At 54.6% G+C, this 24,765-nt stretch overlaps 4 protein-coding genes and 1 non-coding gene across 7 annotated transcripts; 3 read left to right on the top strand and 2 right to left on the bottom strand.

The window, feature by feature from the left end:
• The first annotated feature begins 3,703 nt into the window (after positions 1 to 3,703).
• Positions 3,704 to 13,724, top strand: PLTP (phospholipid transfer protein). Of its 2 annotated transcripts, XM_022564984.3 has the most exons (16): positions 3,704 to 3,791; positions 4,411 to 4,521; positions 4,608 to 4,707; positions 5,382 to 5,510; positions 6,087 to 6,242; positions 7,246 to 7,309; positions 7,410 to 7,473; positions 8,360 to 8,451; positions 9,581 to 9,757; positions 9,839 to 9,898; positions 11,196 to 11,360; positions 11,457 to 11,524; positions 12,661 to 12,703; positions 12,811 to 12,874; positions 12,960 to 13,036; positions 13,470 to 13,724. In XM_022564984.3, exons 2-16 carry the CDS (start codon positions 4,422 to 4,424, stop codon positions 13,599 to 13,601), a joined length of 1,491 nt encoding a protein of 496 aa, XP_022420692.1. In that variant the 5' UTR covers positions 3,704 to 3,791; positions 4,411 to 4,421; the 3' UTR covers positions 13,602 to 13,724. The 2 variants fall into 2 exon arrangements, with proteins under 2 accessions (XP_022420692.1, XP_089753097.1); XM_089896971.1 differs by lacking the exon at positions 3,704 to 3,791 and having other exon boundaries at positions 4,322 to 4,521.
• TRNAE-UUC (transfer RNA glutamic acid (anticodon UUC)) lies at positions 10,814 to 10,886 on the bottom strand. Its single transcript has one exon. It is a non-coding gene; the product is annotated as a tRNA-Glu (tRNA).
• CTSA (cathepsin A) lies at positions 13,718 to 20,616 on the bottom strand. Of its 2 annotated transcripts, none has more exons than XM_022564986.2 (15): positions 20,509 to 20,616; positions 20,106 to 20,287; positions 19,434 to 19,545; positions 19,118 to 19,168; positions 18,941 to 19,027; positions 18,556 to 18,711; positions 18,124 to 18,215; positions 17,670 to 17,754; positions 17,006 to 17,097; positions 16,846 to 16,924; positions 16,619 to 16,758; positions 15,499 to 15,574; positions 14,707 to 14,796; positions 14,428 to 14,532; positions 13,718 to 14,172 (listed from the first exon to the last, which is right to left on the bottom strand). In XM_022564986.2, the coding sequence occupies exons 1-15, from the start codon at positions 20,560 to 20,562 to the stop codon at positions 14,089 to 14,091; spliced, it is 1,485 nt and encodes a 494-aa protein (XP_022420694.1). In that variant the 5' UTR covers positions 20,563 to 20,616; the 3' UTR covers positions 13,718 to 14,088. The 2 variants fall into 2 exon arrangements, with proteins under 2 accessions (XP_022420694.1, XP_089753098.1); XM_089896972.1 differs by having other exon boundaries at positions 20,106 to 20,343; positions 20,509 to 20,565.
• Positions 20,314 to 22,733, top strand: NEURL2 (neuralized E3 ubiquitin protein ligase 2). The gene is made up of 2 exons (XM_022564991.3): positions 20,314 to 21,683; positions 22,492 to 22,733. The coding sequence occupies exons 1-2, from the start codon at positions 20,942 to 20,944 to the stop codon at positions 22,605 to 22,607; spliced, it is 858 nt and encodes a 285-aa protein (XP_022420699.1). The 5' UTR covers positions 20,314 to 20,941; the 3' UTR covers positions 22,608 to 22,733.
• A 111-nt stretch (positions 22,734 to 22,844) lies between these two features.
• Positions 22,845 to 24,727, top strand: SPATA25 (spermatogenesis associated 25). Its single transcript, XM_022564995.3, has 2 exons — positions 22,845 to 23,737; positions 24,129 to 24,727. The coding sequence occupies exons 1-2, from the start codon at positions 23,683 to 23,685 to the stop codon at positions 24,638 to 24,640; spliced, it is 567 nt and encodes a 188-aa protein (XP_022420703.1). The 5' UTR covers positions 22,845 to 23,682; the 3' UTR covers positions 24,641 to 24,727.
• Positions 24,728 to 24,765: the final 38 nt, after the last annotated feature.

The raw sequence follows: 24,765 nt of genomic DNA, 5'->3' as shown, positions 1-24,765 counted from the left end.
TGGTGTGCCAAATACTAGATTCAGCACTTTATACTTTGTGACATTAAAATCTCACTGCCACCCGGGGAGGGACGCAGGTATTAGATCATCCCATTACAGATGTGGAAACTGAGGCTCATAGAGAGACTTACTTTTTAATTTATTCTAGAACAGGGATAGGTAAACTATACTCTTCCTTATAGTATTGTTTATGGCTTCTTTCATGCTAGAGTAGTGAAGTGGAGCTGTGACAGAGATTAAAGGGCCTGCAAAGCCTAAAATATGTACTATCTCGCCCTTTACAGGAAAAGCTTGCTGACCTCTGCTTTAGAAAATGGCAGAAGCAGGATTTGAACCAGGTCTGCCTGGATCCAAAGTACTTAACAGCTTTGCTATTCTGGTTTTTTGCACTATCACTGTGCTGGGTGCAAAATAAAGGCTAGAAAATCATTTCTTTCCTGTCACTTTGAGGGCTGAGAAGGCTTCTCTTATCTTCTCATATCCAGGAGTGAAAGTGGAAAGGGATTTGGGGATTCTGATCACTCCATCTTTCAGGCCAAGCGGTGAGGACTCAGGGAAGGCTGCCAAAACTCCGCGTGGGGCTGCACGTCTGACAGCGTCACTCTGAAGTGTGAGGTCGGGGGCACAAATTGTGGGAGAGAGGGGAAATCCGTGTGACAGAGAGGGGCAGGCTGAGTAGGCAAGTCCCTGAAATCAAGATCAGAGACTGTACCTTCTCGTCTGCCAGCCCAGGTCAAGGCTATGTTTAGGATCAGTCTGACTGAAACTCACAGAGGCAGGAGCTGGTAAAGAATCCCGGGGTGGTGTAGGTATCGCCTGCTCCCCGGAGATACTCAAGGGCTCCAAAACCAGTTCAGTTACACAGCAAATATATACTCAGTACCTGATCTGTACCAGGCACTGTTTTAGCACTGAAATAAGTGGTGAACAAGATCCCAGCTCTCACGGAGACAGACAATAAACCAATATTAAATAGGAATAAGATCTATAAAGAAAATTAACCAGGCTGATGTGATTGAGAGTTAACTCCTAGGTAGGCAGGGAAGGCCTCTCTGAAGAAGGGCCATTTAAGCCGAGACCAAAATGACAAGGAGCCAAGCCATGAGAAGATCAGAGGGAAAAGCATTCTAGGCAGAGGGAACAGCAACTACAAAGGACCTGAGCAAAGAATTTCACTTGCATGTTCAAGGAACCAAAAAGTCAGTGTGGGGGCTTCCCTGGTGGCACACTGGTTGAGAGTCCGCCTGCCGATGCAGGGGACGCGGGTTTGTGCCCCGGTCCGGGAAGATCCCACATGCCGCAGAGCGGCTGGGCCTGTGAGCCATGGCCGCTGAGCCTGCGCGTCCGGAGCCTGTGCTCCGCAGCCGCAGCAGTGAGAGGCCTGCGTACCGCAAAAAAAAAAAAAAAAAAGTCAGTGTGGCTGGAGCAGAAGGAAAAAGCTGAGAGTGGTGGGAAAGGAGACAGGAAAAGGTCCTTTCATGTGTCTAGAAATCAGGGCATGGAGGCAGTTTATTTCAAGTGTGGTGGAAAGCCACTGAATGATGGCTAAATGATGCTAATAATTGTAGTGACTTTTTGAGCCCTTAATAAATGCCAGGTGCTTACTAAGCCCTTTACATGCATTAACTCATTTAATCCTCACAAGCCACCCTAAGAAGGAGGTACTTTGATTGTCCTCATTTTATAGATGAGGAAACAAAGGCCCATGGAGGTTAAACCACTGGCCCAGTGTCACACTGCTACATTTAAAGTTCACTGGGGCTGCTCTGGGGACAGTAAAGTACAGGGGCCAAGACCCTGTAAGAGATAACAATGATACAAAGACAGCTTGCATTCCAGTTAAGAAAACGAGAGGAAAGAAAAACTAACATTCGCCAGGTTTTCTGCTTCAGCCAGACTCCGGGAAGAGTGAGGGTTACTAGAGTTCAAAGGCGTATAGGCACTTCCTCTTCTGGATATCCTTAGCACTTTCTCTGTTCCCCTCCTACACCCTTTCTGCCTTGTTTGCTTGTGATCTGTGCCCCTAATCACAATAGCTAAGCTAGCATTTATTGGTTAATGGCGTTAATGGTGTGCCGTTATCATGCCCGGCACATGCACTATGCCTGTTTAATTTATTCTTGCAATAATCTAATTGTATCCATTTGAGGATGTGGAAATTGAGGCTTACAGCTGCTAAAGTAAGGGGTCCAAGGTCATACATCTAAAAACTGACAGTCTAGGATTTGAACCCTTCGAACACAGTCAAAGCACTTAACTACTGGGCTGTAAACACTCACTTCTGACCTCCCACCCTGCCATGAACAGTCTCTGAGCTCCCCAGTAGTAGCCAAGGATTGTCTTTACCTCTAGTTTCCTGCTAAAGAGGGTTCATAATAATGCCAACCTCACAGGTTGTTAAGAAGATTAAACAGGGCTTCCCTGGTGGCGCAGTGGTTAAGAATCCACCTGCCAGTGCAGGGGACAGGGGTTCGAGCCCTGGCCCGGGAAGATCCCACGCGCCGCAGAGCAACTAAGCCCAGGCACCACAACTACTGAGCCCGCGTGCCACAACTACTGAAGCCCGCGCACCTAGAGCCCGTGCTCTGCAACAAGAGAAGCCATGACAATGAGGACTCTGCGCACCACAACGAAGAGTAGCCCCCGCTCACCGCGACTAGAGAAAGCCCGTGCCCAGCAACAAAGACCCAACGCAGTCAAAAATAAATACAAACAAAAAAATAAATAAATAAAAGAAGATAAAACAAGTTAATCTAGATCTCGGGTGACCAACCATCCTGGTTTCCCTGGGACTGAGGGGGCTCCCTGGAAGGGAGACTTTCTGTTTCAAAATCTGGGAAAGTTCTGGGCAAATTAGGAGGAATTGGTCATCATGCCTGGATTCGTGCTTTGTGCTAAATATATGTTCAACAGACATTAATCATCGTTTCTCCTTTCCACTTTCATGCATTTGATAACAAAAAGGGAGCAAGCACCCACTCTGTGCCCATCCTAGGAGCTGGGAACACCGATAGGCAGTACACGTGCAGAGAACCTAGCTCCAAAGTCTCACCAAAAATCCACAGTCCCTGGGGAAATGCCAAACCTCTCTCCAGGTGATTCCCGCAGCTTGTGTGCTGTCTTCCTGGGCTGGCAGTATTTGGATGAACCCCAGTGGGAGAGGTCCCTGGGCCCTTAAGGTCCGCAGGCAGTGACACAGAGACAGTGGGCGTGGGGTGGCCATGGGGCTTCCCATAGTGAAACCTGGCAAAGAGAGGTACTGAGATGATTCTGGGTGGAAGGGAAGGAAAAAAACGTGCCTTGGGCATTGACTCTGTGGCTTGCCCTGGGCCCAAGAGGTAGTTCCTATTGTCACACACATTTTGCTGGATGAGGAAACTGAGGCTCAGGAACCCAAGTGAAATGACTTGTTCGAGATCATGCAGGAGGAGATGGGTAACCGGAATTTGAACCAAGGTCCCAGCAAAGCAGGGATTACTGGGGTTGGGCGGGCTGACTTCTGCACTTCCCTCCCTCCTGCCGGGCTTGGGTCCCCCGCTTGTCTTGACAACGGCCAGGCTTGTCACGGGGCTCCGTACAGCCCTCTCCACCCTCCCGGCTGCCAGCGTCCCGCCCCATTCCCTCCCAACCCCTGAGGGAGGAGGGGAGAGTGGGAGAGAGGAGGGGGGGTCGGGGAGGCCCGTCTTTATAAAGGCGGCTGGAACAGCGCTGCCCGCCAGACCCCGCCGCCTGGATCCCCTGCTTTGCCCGCCGCCCCACGTGACCGCGCCGACCACCACCTCCACCTTTGAGTGAGTTGGGGCGCGTCCCCATCCACCTCCAGACCCTCGCCCGGCCGCGTGGTCTACTGAGCCCGGGGTGGGGAAGAGAGCCCCTGAAGGAGGGCGCTGAAACGGGGGGCACCAGGCAGAAGCCCGACGACAGGTATTTAGGACCTGGAGGAGCCGGGAGACCCGGGAGCCGGAGGCCGGGCCGGCAGCTTTCTCCCTTGGCTCCTCCGGCTCGGGACCTAGGAGACCGCAAGCCACCCCCGAGGAATGCGCGTGCAGCCGTTCCCATGGTAACGTGCAAGCCGCGCCCGCCCGCCGCAGAGGAAGAGGGAGGTTGTTGGGAGAGGGAGGGAGGTTGTTGGTCCCCGGGAGGTCCAAACTCGTCATGCGGTGGTTGCAAAAGCGAGCCGAGGAGGTCCCCTTCCTCTCCCCCGTGCCCCAAATCCTCTGGGAGCCAGAGCGCACGTCGCATGAGCCTCAGTTTCCGCGTCTGTCAAATGGAGGCAATGTTATTGGTTCCAAGTTCCCCGAAGAGCTATCTCAAGCTTAACGATCCCGGCCAGCCCCCTCTTTTGGTTGGCCATCCGAGGAGTGGGTTTTAGAGGCCCGGATGACTCCCGCGATCCCACCCCACCCCCAGGCCCGCTCGCCATGGCCCTCTTCGGGGCCCTGTTTCTAGCGCTGCTGGCTGGCGCTCAGGCTGAGCTCCCCGGCTGCAAGATCCGCATCACCTCCAAGGCGCTCGAGCTAGGTAAGAGTGGGGGCGGGCCGGGGCGGCTGTGGGTGGAGTCGCACCGGCAGGGCGTGCAGGAGCTAAGGGTCTCACTGCTGCTTCAGTGAAGCAGGAGGGTTTGCGCTTTCTGGAGCAAGAGCTGGAGACCATCACCATTCCGGACCTGCGGGGCCGAGAGGGCCACTTCTACTACAATATTTCTGAGTAAGTGGGGGCCGAGGGGGCGGGGTCTTGGTAGGGGGCGTGGCTTAGGAAATACCTACGGAGTCTCGAAGACGGGATGCCTGAGCGTAATGTGGGCGTGGCCAAATCGAGGAGGCTGGACTTAAGACACAGAATGAGGCCCGAAAAGATAAAGGCCTAGACTGCCTACAGAGGCGGGACCAAGGAGGTGGGCGTGGCCTAAAAATGTAGTCGGGACCGAGAAAAGTGAAGCCTAACCTGTGGAACTGAGGCTGGCCAAAGAGCTCCAGAGAGGCGGAGTCAAGAAAATTGCCGGTGGATGAGAGTGGGATGTAGGCCACCCGGGTGGAGCTAATGGGAGAGGCCAGAGGAACCAGAGATAAAGGCCTGTGGTTTAGGATAATGGGGACAGGGTCTAGCAATCCCAGGGTGGGGAAGGGAAGGAAGGCTTCTGAAAGAGGGGGTGAAGCTCACATTTAACACCTGGGTCATGAGAAGTTAGTCTCTGACCCACCCAAGTCCAAGTTTTCGCCACCCAAGCACAGGTTGGGTACGTGAGGGGCAATGGAAGAATTCATTCTACCCACGCCAGCTTCCCCAGGCCTGGACTGGAAGAGGAGGGAATGAATTTGCTGTGGTTGGGTGGGGTCCCCTTTTCTTTGTCCTGAATCTGACCCTGAGGTCTCCTCCCACAGGGTGAAGGTCATGGAGCTGCAGCTGACGTCCTCTGAGCTCCATTTCCAGCCAGAGCAGGAGCTCATGCTACAGATCAACAATGGCTCCTTGGGGCTGCGCTTCCGGAGACAGCTCCTCTACTGGTTCTTGTGAGGACCTGGCACCCTCAGGGCAGTGGAGGGCGGATCAGGAGGACTGGGGGTGCTGTGGAGCTGTGGGCAATCCTTTAGCCTTTTTTTTTTTTTTTTTTCCTTGCTGCGTTGGGTCTTCGTTGCTGCGCGCGGGCTTTCTCTAGTTGCGGCGAGCAGGGTTGACTCTGTTGCGGTGCGCGGGCTTCTCACTGCGGTGGCTTCTCTCGTTGTGGAGCACGAGCTCTAGAGCGCAGGCTCAGTAGTTGTGGCGCAAGGGCTTAGCTGCTCCGCAGCATGTGGGACCTTCCCAGACCAGGGATCAAACCCGTGTCCCCTGCATTGACAGGCGGATTCTTGACAACTGCGCCACCAGGGAAGTCCCCCTTAGCCTTTCTGAGCCTCAGTTTCCTCATCTGTACAATAGGGACAATCTTACCCAATTCATAGAATGTCCGGTATACTGTGCAGAAGTAAATAAAGTCTTATTAAGAGCAGTCATGATGTAGGGGGGTGGGGAGGAGGGCAGTGAAGACTTGGTTAAGCTCTAAGCCAGAGTGAACATTAACCCCACCCCCACCCCCACCCCCACCGCAGCTACGATGGGGGATATATCAACGCCTCTGCCGAGGGTGTGTCCATCCACACCGCTCTGCAGCTCTCCCGGGATCCCACTGGCCGGATCAAAGTGTCCAACGTCTCCTGCCAGGCCTCTGTCTCCAGAATGCATGCAGCCTTTGGGGGAACCTTCAAGTAAGCCCCGTCCCCAACCCCAGTGCACGCCATTTGAGACCCACAGCCCATCTGCTTAGTGCAATGCACAATGTGCAGGCTTGGGAGTCAGACTAACTGGGTCTAAATCTCAGCGCCACCACTTCCTGGCTGTGTGACCTTGGGCAAGTCGCTGAAGCTCTGTAAGATGGGGATGGTAATAGGACCTTTATGAGATGTGAGGACTGTTTATCTTAATCTATATAAAAATATTTAAAACAGTACCTGACATATAGTATGGGCTAGCCACTTAGATAAGAACCATTGAGAGGACCAGCGTACACAGTGGTGTACTTGGGTGGGTGTGTACTTGCTTCTCAATAATTGGTAGCTCTTACTACTAATAACAAAAATAATAACATAGTTCCAGGTTTGGGGCTGAGAAGGGGAATTTGTGCTGGTTCTGGAAGAGGGTGGGGGAGAGAAAATGGTGGATTTATTATCTGGTGTTGGTCAATTTGGTCAATTTTTTATTTATTCAACGAAGTGTAGGCCAGGCCCTGAGGATTTAAAAAGGAGCACAGAGCCTGACTGGAGGGACAAAACATTTGTCGTTGGGGCCTTGAGAGAGGGACCAAGAAAGTACTCTGGAGAAGGGAGGTTCAGAGGAGGGTAATCCAGGAGGACTGCCTGGAAGAGGAAGCATCTGCACCCAGACAGGGAAATACAGGACAGGAGCATTGAGGGTGTAAGGGAGGACATGAGTAAGCATATGGAGCTGAGGATGCTCAGAGGAGATTTGAGGAACTCTGGGTAGATTCATTTGGCTGGTGGGGGACAGGGTGGGAGAGGAGGTCTTGAGAATCAGCCTGGAGAAGGGGATTTGAGCCCAAGTCATGGAAAACCTCCACTAAAGAGGTCAATTTAAGTCAAAGTAGGGGTATTTCCCCCACCCCTCACCATCTCTGGATGCTGTGATTTCTCCCAGACCTGGGTTGGGGGTGGGGCAGGGTCTGGATTCACCTGGCCTCTCCTCTCCTCACAGGAAGGTGTATGAATTCCTCTCCATGTTCATCACCTCAGGGATGCGCTTCCTCCTCAACCAGCAGGTGTGGGCAGTGGCGAGTGGGGGGCAGGTGGTGTTGGGGGACAGCGGGGGTGGGCGTGCCCTCTCTTTCGAAGACCCTGACTCTGGCCCCCACCTCCCAGATCTGCCCCGTGCTCTACCATGCAGGAACCGTGCTTCTCAACTCCCTGCTGGACACCGTGCCTGGTGAGTTGGTGCGGGTGGGACCGAGAGCTCTGGGCCCAGCCTTGGATCTGGAGTGGGGCTGGGGAGGAGGCTGGGTGCACAGCTATCAGGTAGCACCTGAGTAGGCCCCTTCCAAGCCCTGTGATGGAACAGCCCTGGGTTCAAATGTGGCCTCTGCCTTCCTGCGTGACCCAAGGTAAGTACTCACTTCTCTCACTTGGTTTCCTTGCCTGGCTGAGGACCACTCCCCTGGGTTGCTGAGGGTTGACTGAGGGCATGGCTGTCAAGATCCTTAATATGTGCTTGCTGTTGGGGCCTCATTTGTGTTCATCACCGGGCACTTAATAGGAGCTCAATTAACATGAATTCTCTTTTCCTAAGCTATGAGATCATCACGCCACATACAAGGGGCACAGGACAGGAAGGAGAAGGCAGGGGAAACCAATGAGAGAAGGGAATCCCTTGCCATCTTGTTTAGTGACTTGATGAAACCTATGTACTGATAGTAGTAGTAGTAGTAATAACAACAACAACAATAATAAGGACTTCCCTGGCGGTTGAGTGGTTAGGACTCGGCGGTTTCACGGCTGTGGCCCTGGGTTTAATCCCTGGTCGGGGAACTAAGATCCCGAAAGCCGCCCAGTGTGGCCGCCCCCCCGCAAAAAAAAAAACCCGAAGAAACAAAACCACCACAAAATTCCCACAATAATAACAGCTAACATTGTTGAGCACTTCCTGCACACCAGGCACTAAATGCTTTCCACGTAAAACTAATTTGATCCTCATAACAACCCTATGAGGGGAGTATTAGGATCACCATTCTATGAACGAGCAACTGAGGCCCAGAGAGCTTTAGCACCCTGCCCAGCATCATACAGCTTTGCGGGACTCAAGCCCCTCCCCACAGTGCGCAGCGCTGTGGACGAGCTCGTTGGCATTGACTACTCCCTCGTGAAGGATCCCGTGGCCTCCGCCAGTAGTCTGGACATGGAATTCCGGGTGAGCTGTCTGGCTGGTGTGTGTAACCAGACCCCCTCCTTCTCCCCTACATTGCTGGTTTTAGTTCCCTAAAGCACAGCTCTGATGCGGCCCCTCCATTGCTGGGGATGCAGTGGCTTCCCACTGGCTACAGAATCAGGTTCAACTCCTGAGTCTGGCACTCAGCCTTGTTCATCTTGTCTGGCCCCGACTTTCTCACTTCATCCTGTTCCTCTGCAGCTACTAGTTCCAAAAAATGCCCTTCGCTTCCTACCTCAGGGCCTTTGCTCATGCTGTCTTCCCCCATCTTCCCTGAAGGAATTGAACATTCAGCTCTAACGCACACAATCTCATTTCATCCTCTCACAACCCTGTAAATCAGGTAGTGACGTTATACTCATTTTAGGGATGTGGAGACTTGCTCAGGGAGGCGATGGCACCTGTCCAAGGCCACTCAACTAGTATGTGGCCATTACCATTGCCCCTCCCAGTGGAGTGTAGTGGAGTTTCAGAGCACAGACTCTGGAGCCTAGAATGCCTGAAGGTCAGCTCCCAGCTCTGCCACTTACTAGCTGTGTGATCTTAAGCCAGTGGCTTAACCTTTCTATGCCTGTTTCCTAATACGTAAATGGAAATAATACAGTAGGAAAAGATAATCTCGGGACTTCCCTGGCGGTCCAGTGGTTAGGACTCCACGCTTCCACTGCAGGGGGCACAGGTTCGATCCCTGCTCAGGGAATTAAGATCCCACAGGCCGCGTGGCAAGGCCAAACAATTAAGAAAAAAAAAGAGAAGATAATCTCATGGGATGTTATGTGGATTAAAGGAGTTGGTCTAGGTAAGGGGCACAGAAGAATTACTGTGTACGTGTAGGCAGCAGCTGCCATCATTACTACCATCTACTCTCAAGGCCCACTCAAGCGCTACCTCCTCCTTGAACCCTTTGCTGAGCCTCCCTTCTCCAGTCTGATGGGATTGCTCCCTTGAAGCACTCCTGCTACCCTCCTTTCCATGCTTTTTAAGAAAAGTACCTGTTGAGTCCCCCAAGGACAGCAACCGGGTCCAACCCCCCACCATCCCCACAGGGCCTGGAGACATCTGGGTGCTGGGCTAGTCTGCCTTGGCCCTGACCCTGATCCTCCAACCCCAGGGGGCCTTCTTTCCCCTGGCCGAGGGCAACTGGAGCCTGCGCAATCGGGCGGTGGAGCCCCAGCTGCCCGAGGAAGAGCGGATGGTATACGTGGCCTTCTCTGAGTTCTTCTTCGACTCTGCCATGGAGAGCTACTTCCAGGCAGGGGCCCTGAAGCTGTCGCTGGTGGGCGCCAAGGTATGCCAGGGTCTGTCTGTGGGATGGGCAAGAGGGGGCCTGTGATGGAACTTCTGCCTTATCCCCAATTCCCCGGTCCAGGTGCCCCATGATCTGGACATGCTGCTGAGAGCCACTTACTTTGGGAACATCGTCCTGCTGGTGAGTGTCAGCGGGAGGTAGGAGCCTGGCCAGGAGGGTGGGCACGCCATCCGCACACGGTGATGGGACCAGTGAGGCAAGTAGAGCCCCCAGTGGCAGCTGTGGAGTAGACAGAAGGCCTGGCCTCCTGCCTGTGGCCACATCTGCTCACTTGGCCAAGCCTGTTTCCAGGTCTGTGAAGGGGGCTTGCTGCCCCCGCTCCGTCTCCTTCATGAAGCCATGATGAGGGTGGGCCGAGAACCCAAGCTCGGCCAGTGTAGGGGCTTTCACAGCGACTGATGTATTATCCTTTTTGCTTATCTTCCCTTGTTTAATGGGGAGTTAAAATTTTTAAAGAAATAGTTCAGTGATCATTAAAGGACCTGTCCTTGGTTCTACCTTGTAAATGATGGAGCTGAGATTTGAACCCAGATAGGAATCTGTGTGATTCCAAGTCACCCTGCCTCTCTCCTCTATACTATGCAACCTCCCAGGGTTGTCATGAAGATTAAATGAATTAATACATTTGGAGCAATTACAACAACAGAGGAAGTGCTCAGTCAACACCAGCTGCTCTGAATGCTATCCTTGTCATCATCATGATCGTGGCCAAGTGTTGTTAAGAGCATTGACTCTATTGCCAGACTGCCTGGGTCTGAGTCCCAGTTCTGCAACTAAATAACAACTTGGACAAGTTGCTTAACCTCTCTGTGCCTCAATTTCCCCATCTCAAAAATGGGTGTAATTTAATACCTGCTTCACACAGTTATTGTGAGGTTTAAATGAGCTAATACATGTGAAGTGTTTGGTGAAAAGTAAGCACTTGGTCACTATACTGCTTGTAGAAGAAATAGCTCAGCAGTTTCAAGAAAAGAGATACGGCACGGAGCTTGAGATTTTTTTTTTGGCCACGCTGTGCGGCTTGCGGGATCCTAGTTCCCCGACCAGGGATTGAACCTGGGGCCACGGCAGTGAAAGCGCCGAGTCCTAACCACTGGACTACCAGGGAATTCCCTGGGATATTTAATGCAAAGAGACTGTCCCGGAGGAGTCTGGATTGGAGATGGGTCCTGAATACTGAGAACTCAGGAAAGCAGAAAGAGAAGGAAGGAGGCATTCCTAGAATGAAACATTCCCTTGTCTGAGCAAAGGCAGAGGCTGGACACAGTTCTGGAGGGTTCCAGAAGCCAGACCAGTCTTCCCATTTGTGTCTCTGGGCTCCCAGACGGTACAGCCACCCCCTCCTCCCCGGGGACTCAACAGGGAGGAGGACTTGACCCGTCTGGAACTTGACCTGTCCTCCCTGCTCTGTCCCCAGAGCCCGGCAGTGATCGACTCTCCACTGAAGCTGGAGCTGCGGGTCACGGCGCCACCACGCTGTACCATCAAGCCCTCGGGCACCACCATCTCTGTCACTGCCAGTGTCACAATCGCCCTGGTCCCACCCGACCAGCCCGAGGTCAAGCTGTCCAGCATGACCATGGTACGGACACCAGCGTTGGGGCTGTGAGGGATCGGGGAGGAGGACTGCGGACACCCTTTGGGGCCGTAACAGCACCCTCCCTACCTTCCTACACAGGATGCCCGTCTCAGTGCCAAGATGGCACTCCAGGGGAAGGTGCTGCGCACACAGCTGGACCTGCGCAGGTGGGCGAGCCTGTAACCTCTCTGAGCCTCAGTGTCTTCAGGATAATCACACCTGCCCAAAAATACTGGGGAGCTAAAATGCAGTCATACCTATAAGCCACTGGAGAGCTGGGGTCTTGTTAACGCATAAAAAGTGTTTCATTTTAGTGTCGTTTCTCTGCATTCTCACCACCCAGAGCAGGTATTATGAGAGATGACCAAGCTGGCCCAGCAAGGTTAAATGACACACCTACAGTCACACAGCAAAGTGCATAAAAACATGGATTTTGCACATCTTAGCTTTGTGATCTTAAAACAAGTCACTTTATCTTTCTGAGCTTCATTTTCTTCATGCATTAAATATAGAAAATAGTAGCACCTACTTTCCAAGGACGTGCCGTCTAATGTGGCAGACACTAGGCACATGTGGCTATTTACATTTAATTACAATTAAATAGTTCCTCAGTTGTTCATTTCTATAACCACATGTAGCTAATGGTTACTGTGTGGACAGTGCAGATACAGAACATTTTACAGAAAGTTCTATTGGACAGCGTTGTTCTGGGGAGTTAAATGAGATAACGCAGGGTAGAGGTTAAGAGTCTAGATTCTGGAGACAGGTTCTGCAGTTTGCTAGCTATGTGACCTTATGCAAATTACTTAATCTCTCTGGGCCTCATTTGCCTCCTCTATAAAGTGCAAATTGTAATAGTGCCTGTTTCTTAGGGTTGTTATGAGGTGGCATTTTAAGATAGTTTAATAATATTTAACTTTTTAACATGCACAGTATCTGGCAGGGAGTAAGCACTGAAAGTTTTGCTAAATAAATGTAAACAACACATGTAAAGCCATCAGCATAAGTCTAGCTTATAGGAGGTACTCCACAAATAAAAGGTAGCAGACTTGAAATTAAACAAACAAACCAAAAAAACTGGAAAAAAAAGTAGCAGACTTGGAGAAAAGGCGACTCAAAGAGGGAGAAATGACTCACCCAAGGATACACACCTGGAAATTGGTAGAACCCCCTGGAAAGGTTTGTAGGTGTAACATGTAAGGCTGAAACTCAGGGGCTTTGGGTGGGTAGAGGCCTGAGTGGCCTGGAGAAGGTGGAGCTTCCAAGGGCTCGTGCCCACTGGACCCTTCTTTTTTCCCCACAGGTTCCGAATCTACTCAAACCAGTCTGCATTAGAGTCGCTGGCAGTGAGCTGGGAATTGAGGGGGGGGGGGCAGGGCTGGGATTGAGGTGGGCAGCGAAGGCGAGCCCACCCTCTACAGGCTGCCCTAACTTCCTCCCTCCTCCCTCCCAGCTGATCCCACTGCAGGCCCCTCTGAAGACCATGTTGCAGATTGGGGTGATGCCCATGCTTAATGGTAGGGCTGGGGGAAGTGAGGAGGGAGGGGGAAAGGACAGGGGAGCCAGGTGGGCCCAGATTGAGCTGGCTGTTCCCATCCACAGAGCGGACCTGGCGTGGGGTGCAGATCCCACTCCCCGAGGGTATTGATTTTGTGCGCGAGGTGGTGACAAACCACGCGGTGAGTAGGGGTGCGATGGGGAAGGAGGGCAGAGCCTTCCCCTCCCTCTACAGCTCTCGTGTGCCCTCCGTGACCTAATCCTAGCTTCTCCCTTATCAACTGCCTCTTCTTATTTTAATCTTACATCAGATTTGTCCAGCCCTTTGCACTGGCTGTGTCCTCACCTTGGAACACTCTTCCCTGATTCTACCCTCAGTGCCTACTAATCTTTCAGGTCTTAGCTAAGAGCTCATCTCCTCTAGGAAGCCCTCCTTGACCCCCACAGGTTGTGCTCCTGCAGCCTCTGTTTCAGCACCCTTCATAGGGAGTTATAAGAACCGCTCTGCTGCTCCACCTCTCCCACTAGATTGAGGCCAGGGACTCTTGTCTCCATCTCTAAACCCTGCTCTCGGTAATGGAATGAAGAGACTCCCTTCTCTGCCTCCCTGCACAGGGTTTCCTCACCATCGGGGCTGACCTTCACTTTGCCAAAGGGCTGCGAGAGGTGATTGAGAAGAACCGGCCTGCCAACGCCGGGGACCCCCGAGCACCCAGTGCCCCGCCACCCTCCATGACAGCTGTCTGAGTCCTCAACCCCGACCCTGGCAGCTGCATTCAGGACTCCACCGTCTCTCATCCCCTCCCTCACCCCATCACAGCCTCTAGTGTCCTCTAACCCCCAGTGCCACAGAGAAGATGGGGTTTTAAGCTGTACCCAATTTAATTCCATAATCACAGTCAATCCATCAATTACAGTCTGTCCACCCTCCCCGTGGGCTGTCCTGAGCTCTGTTGTGTTCCTGGGATGCGATCAGTGCATTGAGGGCATTCTTTAAGCAGGGAGGGGACCAGGCCTCACCCCAGTGAGTTATAAAGTGCAAACTCCCCCCAGACTGTATATGTGAGGCGCTGGGGCCAGGTCTGGGATGCACAGGGCTGCGGAGGCGGGTGGGGTCAGTTCTGGAGGCAGGGATCTGCCCCACAGGGGCATTTTGTATAAAGGAGGACCTCCCTTCTGGCAGGAGAGGCTGGGAAGGGCTGGATCAGGCAGTGGGGGGCTGCTCCCATGGTCATCAGTATGGCTGCTTATTCAGGAAGCGGGAGAACATGGTGAGGGCAGCCTGGGGCTTGTCAGTGGGGACCATGTGTCCGGCACCCTGAAGGGCAAAGCTTCGTGAGATTCCTTCCCTGTACAACCCCTGCCCTTGGGTGCTTCCTTCATCCTACTGGACCCCTCTAGCTAGTGACCTTCCTGCTCCCCCAATCCATCTGTTTTTCCCATCTTCCCCCGAAAACTTGCCCTTCCATGGGCCAGATGGTAACCCAGCATAAAAGGAGGTCAGAAGGAAAGGACAGGTGGGTCCTGCCCCATCCCCCCAGCCACCCTAGTCCTCACCAGGCCCAGGCCCTACCTTGATGGTAAGAAAGGCGATGTGGGAGAACTCCTTCACGAAGCCAGCGATCTGCTCTCCACTGTCCCCGTAGTCCACCAACCAGGGCCGGCGCTGTACCTCCATCTGCCCCACCAGGAAAGACTTAGCAGCCTGTAGCTGCCCCGTCATCTCTGCTCACAGCCACCAGCAAGACCTCAGGGGCCGGGAACTCCTCCAGGTTTGCCCCCTCTGTCTGCCAGAGCCACGCTGCACTACCCCTGTACCGGCCCAACCCCAGGGCTGGGACCCCAGGCTCACCTTCTGGTTGAGGGAATCCACAAACCACTCATCTCCCATGAAATTGCAGGCCATGTCCACATCTCCGTTGTACAGCAGGATCCGGTATTTCTGAAGCAGGGCAGGGGAAAAATGGGGGGTTTGGAATAAGCCCAAACCCCAGCCCTTCCCCAGTTCAAGCCCTACCCCTCAGGGAATTCAAGAGGCCCAGCTAAACAGCATAAACCAGGCAACGCTTGTGTTTTCTGACCACTTCCTACCTGCCCGGTGCTCTGCTAAATGCTTTCCCTATGAAGGTAGTAGATACCATCAATAACCCCATTTTATGGATGGGGAAATCAAGTCTCAAGATATAGGAGAAACTTGCCCAGAGTCACCTGGCTAGTAGGCTAGTAAAGGGACTTGTACTCAGGCAGTCTGACCCCAGAGCCCATGCTCGAACCACTGTGCTATACAGAACCTGGCCCTACCCCCGCTCTGCCAGTATCTCCTAGGTGACCTTGGACAAGGCCCTCTCCCACCTCAGACCCCAGTCTGCCTCTCTGTAACACGATCTGACTAGCTCTTCTCACCCTAATGGCTCCTTGGCTGATGCGGACCTCTCTGCCCCCTCCAGCAGAGCAGCATAAGGTGGGGACAGAGCCAGGTTCAAATCCTGACCCTGCTGACCACAGGACCTAGGGCAAGTGACTTCACTTCTTGGAGTTTCAGCTTCCCCTGTCCCGAGTGGCACCCTGAAGGAGCCCCCGCCTCGCCACACTGCTCCAGGGTCCTGAGGCTGCTGGTGGACCCAGCTGTGCTGGCCCCACTCACCTGTGCGGCCAGCAGCTTCAGGTACTGGGAACACATGGTTTGGTAGAGACGGCGGTACTGGATATTCACCAGGAAGCTACAGGAGCACGCGGGCAGGAAGACCAGGTCCAGGTTGGGAGAGAAAAAGGGACAATAGATCAGACGCCCTCCCCTATCCCCTCCTATTCCCAAGCTCCAGCCTAAGAGGCAGATAGCTGGGATTCAGTCCCTCCTTGGGCATGTAACCTCTCTAGGACTTATCTAGATGGGGGGGAGGGGCTGGAATTCAGAGGTCCCCAACTCTCCTCCATTTAGAAATGTACAGGGACACTTTGTTACATGGCTGGGCTGCACTGGCATGAGTGCATAAGGGCTCGTGCTGACCAATCAGAATGGAACTGAGTGGCCCCTGCTGTGCCAGGCGTCACCCTCTTACTTGTAGGGGTCATAGGAGATGTGGGCAGCTAGGGTGGTACTGGAGTCAGGGAGGGGCTGGGGATGGGAATGTCTTTTTACTAAATACCATTTAAGTAATTGATACTTTAACAACCAATGTAGCTGCTTAAGAATGAAGTGGCTGGGACTTCCCTGGTGGTCCAGTGGTAAAGAATCCGCCTTCCAATGCAGGGGACGTGGGTTGGATCCCTGGTCGGGGAACTAAGATCCCACATGCCTCGGGGCAACTAAGCCGGTGCCACAACTACTGAGCTCGCACGCCTCAACGAGGCAGCCTGCATGCCGCAAACTATAGAGCCCATGCGCCGCAACTAGAGAGAAGCCCATGCACTGCAATGAAGACCTAACACAGTCAAGGATTAAAAAAAAAAAAAAAAAAAAAAAAGAATGAAGTGGCTGGGGGAATTCCCTGGAGGCCCAGTGGTTAGGACTCCTGCGTTTTCACTGCCAAGGGCTCGGGTTCAATCCCTGGTTGGGAACTCAAAAAAACAAAAACAAAAAAAAAGAATGAGGTGGCTGAATATCAATCAACTTCGGGGGGGTCAGAGACCTTGAACATCCTATTGTACAATTCAGTCACACCCCAAACACCCTCTGTGTCCCCACTGAGAAACCCTAGCCAAAGGAACCCTGGGAACAACAGCCCGCCACCCCCCCCAGGCCACAAGCGGTCACAGAAACCCACTTGCACACGTCCCAGCGGGGCAGCTGCTCGGGGATGTGGAGGGCCTTCCGCACGAGAGGGTTGTTGAGGTAGGTGGAGGCGGCTGTGGTGTTGGTGCAGGGGGGGTCCAGGCGCACCTCTCCCGCAGAACGCAGCAGTGCCTGGGGGGGCACAGAGGGTCAGGATCTTTGCTTCCCTGCCCTGTCCCTCCCCACCCTGCTGGGAGGTAAGCGTGGGCCCTTGCACACCTGATGCCACATCTGCTTGGATGGCAGGCGAGTGAAGATGTTGCCCAGATCCTGGACCACGACAGTGTCCTTCTCGTACCTGCAAGTGAGGTCGGGGGATGAGTGCCTGAGCCTCCAGATGGGACTGGGGTTGGCCCAAGGGGCACACGGCAGGGCCCACCTGAGATGGCTGGGCACCCCCCCAGCACATGGAGCGTAGAGGTTGTAGACGTTGAGGCCGGAGCTGCCCACGATGTGGGACACTTCCTGAAGCTGCAATGATACCCCAAAAGCCACCATGCTTTACAGAATCCTGGCCTCCCCATGACCTCCCCAACAGCGCCCTAAGATTTATTGCTCTCCTGCTTCGCTTGGTCACTACCCTTTCCCCCCTTTCTTCACAGGCAGGGAAACTGAGGCTCAGTGGAAGGAATCTGCTAGTCCCGGGTCCAAATCCTAAGGCCTCTACTTCCTAGCACTGTGACTTCAGGCAAGTGACTTCGACACGCTTGGCCTCAGTTTCCTTATCTGGAAAATGTGCCTAATACCATCTCCGTTGAAGGAGACTCTTGAAGATGGAACAATCCACACTGCCATAGCTGAGCACAGTCCTGGCACATCGAAGACGATGGATGAGTGAGAAGCCCTTTCCCCTCACAGGGAAGTCACAGGAAGTGGTGTGGGAACACATCCATACTCATGTGTCCCAGAGGACATCGAATTGCTGAAGGGTGCAGGATAGGAAACAACAGGGGGATGAGGGGGAGGAGTCCCCAAAGGGGATGTGGTCCCCTTCTCAGGATGGGGGCTGTCAGGGGTGACGGAGGGCAGGGGCAGAACCTCACATTGGTCATGCATTGTGGGTCTTTGTTGTCGTAGAAGTTACACTTGTTTTGAGAGCAGCAGTGGGTCTGGAGGGAAGACCAGAGCCTGTAGGAGATGAGTGAGATTTGCTGAGGCCCATGGTGGGCAGAGAAGGCGAACACCCCATCTTCTCAACCTCCCATCACGGCCTGGACCCAAGGGATCTAATCCCAGGGAACAATGACATTTATCACAGGGCGTGGTATGTAGCTCCCAAACCTGGCTGCCCTGGGCCATGCTGCAGCCCTCCTTCGTCCCTTTACACTCTGATGTCTATGCTTTGGCCTTTCAGCACCAAAACCTTTCTAGCAAACCCAGCCCCGCCTTCTGCTCATCAACCAGGGTAGGACCCAGGATATCATGTGCCTGGCGGACAGACCTGAGGTCCCATGACCTGCTGCGCCCCAGAGATTGCCCAACGGTCCCCTCCCATACCTGTTTCCCAGAAGGCCATGGTAGTAGGCGAAATAGACCAGGGAGTTGTCATTCTGCTCATAGCAGGAGAGTCCATTGCCCACAGCCAGCCCCTGTGAAACACCCAGGGCATTAGCTCATCTGGACGGTGAGGAAGAAGAGCCTCCCTTGACCCGCACCCAGACCTTCAGCAGTCTGGAAACTGAAACCCAGGCTGGCTTGTGGGAGTGGGTGGGGGCGGGGGAGGCCACTCAACGTAAAGAATGGAGCTGGCAGCTTGAGGAGTAGGTTCCCTGTTGTGGAAGGCACACAGGCTGGGGAGAGGCCAGCTAGTGGCAGGAATGTTATGAAGGAAGACTGGGTTGGAATGGAGGCGCTGACCTGTTTGACCTTTGCTAACCACAAGGCTATGACCCCAAGACGCCTCCCTTCCCTCCTGCAGCCTCCCTGCACCTGAAGGTTCATGCTGGGATCCTGCATGACCAACACTGCCAGGGTGGGGATGTAGATGCCGGCATAGCTCTCTCCTGTCAGGAAAAGCTCGTTGTCCTTGTATTCCGGGAAGAGGCGGAAGAAATCTTTAAGGGCTTCAAAATTGCTCTGGGCCACCTGGGGATGGCAGGATGGAGGGAATCAGGAAGTGTTGGTGTTTGAGCTAGAAAGAATCTCAGGGATAATGACACCAACGCATCCTGTTTGTGCAACAGGATGTGACTTGTCCAAACCACACCACCTAGCACGCAACAGAGCCACAGATGGACTCCAAGGGCATGCTCTTTCTCTCCCCGCATCATGCCACCCAGCAAGGCTGGGGCACGTGGGCAGGCAGCGGACTCACCTCGGTGTCATTGGTTGCATAAGACTTGTCATCGGAGTAGGAAAAGCCCACCCCAGCTGGGGACTCGAGGTATAACACATTGGCAATCTACAGGGGAAGTGGAAACGGGCTAAGGAGGGCTCCCCACCCCATCCCAGTGCCCAGACACCCCCACAGGACCCACAGAGGCGGCGATACCAGGTTCCAGGAATAGGGGTTGTACTCCAGAGTGGCACCATCTGGCTGGATCTGCGGAGGAAAGAGATGGCTAAGTCCCGAGAGCCAGCTGGGGGGAGGGAAAGGGCCACTGTGCTGAGTACTGTACAATCGGGCAAAATCCCTGAAAGGTACTAATAGTCAAGCCAATGGTACAGATGAAGAAACTGAGGCTCAGGAAACGGACACATCTTCAGAAGATCACAAAGTCCTTTTCTCCTTCTTCCCCGCTTCTTTCCTTTGGGAACTGTCCCCTCCCTGCCCCTTACCAGGGGTTACTGAGCTGCTTTCCACTCACCAGGAAGGGGCCGTGCTCGGTGAGGAGGCCATCTAGGGAGCTACAGCCCGGCCCTCCATTGAGCCACAGCACCACAGGGCTGCTCTTGGGATCCTTCTGGGACTCCACAAACCTGGGAGGGAGTCAGGCTAGGATGGGTGCAGGTGGAGGGAGGGCTCCTTCCAGCCCTCCCTGCTCCCAGGCTCCTTCAGGGGTCTTAAGAACACCCCCACCCCCACCCCACGCCCAGGCTTCCCTGGTGGCGCAGTGGTTGAGAATCCGTCTGCCAATGCAGGGGACAAGGGTTCGATCCCTGGTCCGGGAAGATCCCACATGCCGCGGAGCAACTAAGCCCGTGAGCCACAACCACAGAGCCTGCGCCCTAGAGCCCGCGAGCCACAACTACTGAGCCCACAAGCCACAACTACTGAAGCCCGCGCGCCTTGAGCCGGTGCTCCACAACAAGAGAAGCCACTGCAATGAGAAACCCGCGCACCGCAACGAAGAGTAGCCCCCACTCGCCACAACTAGAGAAAGCCAGCGCGCAGCAACGAAGACCCAACACAGCCAAAATAAGTAAATAAATAAAACAAATTTATATTAAAAAAAAAGAACCCCCCCTCCCTATCATCTCCCCCCGGTGGGCATCGCAGTGTCCCTCCCAACCCCGCCCTGGAAGGCAGGGCTGCAGACCAGTAGTGGAGGTGCTTGGAGCCGGAGCCTCTGAGGTAGCCAGAGTACTGGCGGAAAGACGGCTGCTTGGCCAGCCCTGGCAGGTACTGGATCTCGTCGTGGTCGGGGGCTGCCTCGCTTCGGGGCGCCCAGGAGAAAAGCAGCAGCAGGAGGAATGGCGGCGACAGCGCGGCTCGGACCATCTGCGGCAGCAAGCGGGTGCCGGCTGTTTACTCGCTCGCTCGCTGCTCAGCCGCCCCTGGGGAAGAGCTGGCGGCTCATCAGCGAGGGAAGCCCAGGCCCAGGCCCAGCTCCCACCCGCTGAGCTTCCTCCGCCGCGCCGCGCCGCGCCGCGCCCCGCCCCGGGGGCTCCTGGATCCCTTCCAGCCTCCGGGATCTCTTCCAGCCTCCGGATTCCCCTCACCTCTGCTCCCTCGCGTCCTTGCTCTCCCGGAGGTGGCCCGCGATGGGAAGTCATGTGTACTCCGAGTCACGTGTGCTCCAGCGTCATGTGACAGTCTTCCTCCTGCCCATCCCGCCCCCACGTCCCCGAGCACCCGGAAGACGGAGGGGGTTGGTGGCGGCGGCGGTCAAACCAGGTGAAGGTCCGTGGGCCTCGCAGGTCGTATCCCGGGCGCCGGCGGTCAGATGACCCAGGTGTGGATGGCCAGGATCCCCCAGCCTCCCGGGGACTCCGTTCTAAGCGGGATGGCTGAGCCAGCGGCGCTAGGACCCCTGGGCAGAGCCTCGGGGAAGGGAGTCAGGGGGGAAGTACTTTACATGGTGCCGCGGTCACCATCTGAGCCCGCTGCCCAAAATAGCCCCCGGCGCCCGCTGGCCTGCCTCATGGCTGGGAGATGGCTGCTGCCTCCGACCCCGTGGAATTGGGTGCGCCCGGGGGCCCCGCGCGCCCCGAGCCCCCTCCCACCCGCTTCCACTCGGTACACGGTGCCAACATCCGCGTGGACCCCTCCGGGACGCGGGCCACACGCGTGGAGAGCTTCGCCCACGGCGTGTGCTTCAGTCGCGAGCCGCTGGCCCCCGGCCAGGTGTTCCTGGTGGAGATCGAGGAGAAAGAGCTGGGCTGGTGCGGGCACCTGCGCCTCGGCCTGACTGCGCTGGACCCCGCCAGTCTGGCCGCCGTGCCCGAGTTTTCGCTGCCCGACCTGGTCAGCCTCGGCCACACCTGGGTCTTCGCCATCACGCGCCATCACAACCGCGTGCCCCGGGAGGGCCGCCCGGAGGCGGAGGCGCTGGCCCCCAGCTGCCCCCCAGCCCTCCTGGTGGAACCGCATCTGTGCATTGAGCAGTTTCGCATTCCCCGCGACCGCCTGGTGGGCCGCAGCCGTCCCGGGCTGTACAGCCACCTCTTGGACCAGCTCTATGAGCTGAACATGCTGCCTCCGACTGCGCGTCGGAGCCGCCTGGGCGTTCTCTTCTGCCCGCGCCCCGACGGCACGGCTGACATGCATATCGTCATCAACGGCGAGGACATGGGCCCCAGCGCCCGGGGGCTGCCAGCCGCCCAGCCCCTCTACGCGGTGGTGGACGTCTTCGCCTCCACCAAGAGCGTGCGCCTGGTCCAGGTCGAGTATGGCTGTAGGTATCCCACACCCTGGGCAGCGACCCCTCCTGGCCTAGTGTTGGGACAGGAACCTGCTAGGACTCCTGAAACAGGTAGCAAGGCCTTGGTTTGTCCAGCATTATTTTAGAAGCTGGGGAATCTGACTTCAGATTCTGCCTCTACTTGTGACCTTGGACAAGTCACTTTCCCTGGCTCTGGGCCTCAATTTACCCACCTTGGCTGTGATTGGTTAGGATGCCCTCTAACTCCCTTTCCGGCTTTGCCAATATTTTCTGCATTAACTTAGGGCATGAATTCTACACCGATTTTAGATTTTGGTCCTCTTTGAGAATTATGTGCTCTTTTATTAGACAAATGCTCATCGATTTGGGCATACCAGTTTAAAGGCATCACTTTTAAACCCCATGTGAGAGCTTCTTAATCCTGAGGTCTGGTTCATGATAGCCCTGTTAAGCCTTTTATTTATCCATCTGATGACATTTTACGAATACAGTGAACAAGAACCCTCTCTGTGTCGGGCCTGTGCAGGAGGCTGGGGGTTGCACAGGTAAATCAGATGCTACCCCTGACCCCAGAAGCTGCTAAGCGAGGGGGAAGGGAGCAGGATGGGTGCTATAATGGAAATAGGGCTGCAGAACTGGGAAAGTGTTGCAAAAGAGGTGCTTATCTCAGTCCTGTGAATAGCCCCATGCCAGGCTGGGCCTGGAGAGTGAAGGGACTTGCCCAAGTTAACGACAAAGAGGGGACCAAGACCTAGATCTATGTCTCAGCCTCGGCCCAACCCTCCCGTTCCTTTTGCCTTTGACAACCTTCTTTCCACAGTGCCGTCCCTGCAGACCCTGTGCCGCCTCGTGATCCAGAGGAGTGTGGTGCACCGGTTGGCCATTGATGGGCTCCACCTGCCCAAAGGACTTAAGGATTTCTGCAAGTATGAGTGAAGGCCTGCAGCCACCCTGGAGCAGGGCCACGTGAATGCATCCTGGCCCCAGAGGTGTGGCTGCCCTGAAGCTGGCCATACTGATACCAGCCAGGATGGAAATAAACACAGTCGTTGCTGATGCTGATCCTTGGAGGGTCTCCTTGCCCCTGAAGCCTGTGAGGGGCACTTCTTTGAGAATCACTGGGAGTCAGCAGGGTAGATGAGAGAATGAGAGAGCATTTTGACATCACCTAGACCAGTGGTTCCTAGCCTGGCTACTCATTATCTGGGATACTTAGATTGCTGGTGCCCCAGACGCCATCTCTGGAGATTCTCATTTGATTTGTCAAAGGATGAGGGCTAGACATTTTTTTTTTAAAAGCTCCCCTAGAGATTCTAAGGTACAGCCAGGCTTGAGAAGCATTTCCCTAGAACAGAGGTCTCAAGTTTGGCACATGTTATAACCACTTGAGGAACTTTGAAAAAATACTGCTAACTGGGATTATGATTTAATTGACCCTGGGATAAGTCTGGGCATCAGGATTTCTAAAAGCTTCCAAGAGCATCTAATGTGCAGCTCGGGATGAGAACCAGTGCCCTAGACCAAGTACTTCATTTCACAGATGGGAACCTGAAGCCCAGAGATGGGAATGTATTTGTCCAAGGTCACACAGCAAATGAATGAATGCAGAGTATTCCTTCTCTCACCCTACAGGGCACAAAGCATCAGACTCCTTTAATTGTATCGCTGATCATTTGCTTCCATACAAATGATCTTATTTGACCCTCATAACTTCTGGTGAGGTAGTGGGCAGTCATTACCCCCATCTTACAGCTGAGGATGTCAAGGAACAAAACTGTCCAGGTGACTTGCCCAAGGTAAAGGCAAGAACCTAGAATGCCCAGTTCCTGGTCCAGTGCACTTTTAACCCCATCCATTGTCATGTACACATTCTAGAATGAACAGGTCAATGCCGTGAGCTGGGTTCCAGGTGTAAAAGGGAGGGACTATGAGGTGACATTCTAGAAGGGCGGAGAGGGTAGGACAGAAGGCAGATGACTGTTCCCTCACAAACAGGGGCTTCAGAGCAGCCATGTCCTATTTCATGTCTCCACAAACTCATCCAGGTCTTCCACCTTCCGGCCAAGGTGAGAGGGGGCTCCTGGAACTGGAGGGTGTACTACAACTTCCCCTGAGAACCTGCTTCCTGGCTCTGGGGGAGGTGGAGGTTCTGCTGGGCATTTTGGGTCTGGACCTGGAGTCACTTCTCTTGGAAGAAAGCTATTCCAGAAGTCCTTACCAATAGCTACCCACTTGCTCATTCATTCATTCAGCAAACACTTCTCCATTACCTGTCTGCATTAGGGACTGACTGGGGCTGTGGCTATGAGTAAAACCTAATTCCCAACCACGGGACAGTCCTCTTGGGCTGGTCTTAATTGCCCCTGATCCCAGAGCTCTGCTCCTATGCCCTGCCCCTCAGGGCCTCCTCCGCAAAGAGACCAAGAATAACATTCCATCCCATTCCTGTCTCTGCAGGTGGGGCTGCTTCTCTGGGCTCATCCCTTGGCCTCTATAGTCCTGTAGAGCCAGTGGTGGTGGCCTCTGGTGGACAAGGCCCACTAAGCCAGAAAGCTGAGCAGGCGACACCAGTGCCTGAAGTGCCAGAAGCCAGGGGCTGCCCTGGGGGGGCTAGCTGGGAGCCACTGCGGCGGAAGGAGTACAGCCGGTACTGCCACAAATTCCCCCACGCGAGGCAGCCGGAGCGCCTGGGCTGGGAGGATGGCTGCTCCAGAAGCAGAGCTCCCTACCTGGGCGGCCCCAGCAGGCCTGGGCCCCTGCTGCTGTGTGGGCTGCCCTCTGAGACAGGAGGGAAAGAGGCCAGCTCCCAGCCCGACATCTGCATCCTTACCTTGGCCATGATGATCGCTGGCATCCCCACCGTGCCTGTCCCAGGCCTACGGGAAGAGGACCTGATCCGGGCAGCTCAAGCTTTCATGATGGCCCATCTGGAGCCAGCGGGGGCTGTGGCGGGGGCACGGTGGCCCTAGTGAGATCCCGGAGGGGCCAGCCTCCTGGTTCCTTCTTGGAGTGGGATGAAATAGCACCAGACACATAGGGTGGCTTCTCCGTATGGTTTTTGGGCAGGCAGGGTTGGTGGGTGTCTATGGCAGGG

This window comes from Delphinapterus leucas, chromosome 15 (genome assembly GCF_059928025.1).
Source record: "Delphinapterus leucas isolate spDelLeu-1000000601 "Yukka" chromosome 15, BTC_Dleu_Yukka2, whole genome shotgun sequence".
NCBI classification, from domain to species: domain Eukaryota; kingdom Metazoa; phylum Chordata; class Mammalia; order Artiodactyla; family Monodontidae; genus Delphinapterus; species Delphinapterus leucas.
Note: the sequence above shows the minus strand (reverse complement) of the source record. Positions and strands in the feature narration are given on the sequence as shown.

Excerpts from the sequence above, each read along its gene's own strand:
- CTSA (XM_022564986.2), bottom strand. The coding sequence starts at position 20,562 with ATGACTTCCCATCGCGGGCCACCTCCGGGAGAGCAAGGACGCGAGGGA. Across the intron at positions 19,546-20,105 it reads TCCAAGCACCTCCACTACTG|GTTTGTGGAGTCCCAGAAGG; the intron begins GTCTGCAGCCCT and ends ACTCCCTCCCAG. Across the intron at positions 19,028-19,117 it reads ACCCCTATTCCTGGAACCTG|ATTGCCAATGTGTTATACCT; the intron begins GTATCGCCGCCT and ends CTTCCCCTGTAG.
- NEURL2 (XM_022564991.3), top strand. The coding sequence starts at position 20,942 with ATGGCTGCTGCCTCCGACCCCGTGGAATTGGGTGCGCCCGGGGGCCCC. Across the intron at positions 21,684-22,491 it reads GGTCCAGGTCGAGTATGGCT|TGCCGTCCCTGCAGACCCTG; the intron begins GTAGGTATCCCA and ends TTCTTTCCACAG.
- SPATA25 (XM_022564995.3), top strand. The coding sequence starts at position 23,683 with ATGTCCTATTTCATGTCTCCACAAACTCATCCAGGTCTTCCACCTTCC. Across the intron at positions 23,738-24,128 it reads TCTTCCACCTTCCGGCCAAG|GTGGGGCTGCTTCTCTGGGC; the intron begins GTGAGAGGGGGC and ends CTGTCTCTGCAG.
- PLTP (XM_022564984.3), top strand. The coding sequence starts at position 4,422 with ATGGCCCTCTTCGGGGCCCTGTTTCTAGCGCTGCTGGCTGGCGCTCAG. Across the intron at positions 11,361-11,456 it reads AGCTGTCCAGCATGACCATG|GATGCCCGTCTCAGTGCCAA; the intron begins GTACGGACACCA and ends CTTCCTACACAG. Across the intron at positions 12,704-12,810 it reads CTGCATTAGAGTCGCTGGCA|CTGATCCCACTGCAGGCCCC; the intron begins GTGAGCTGGGAA and ends CCTCCCTCCCAG.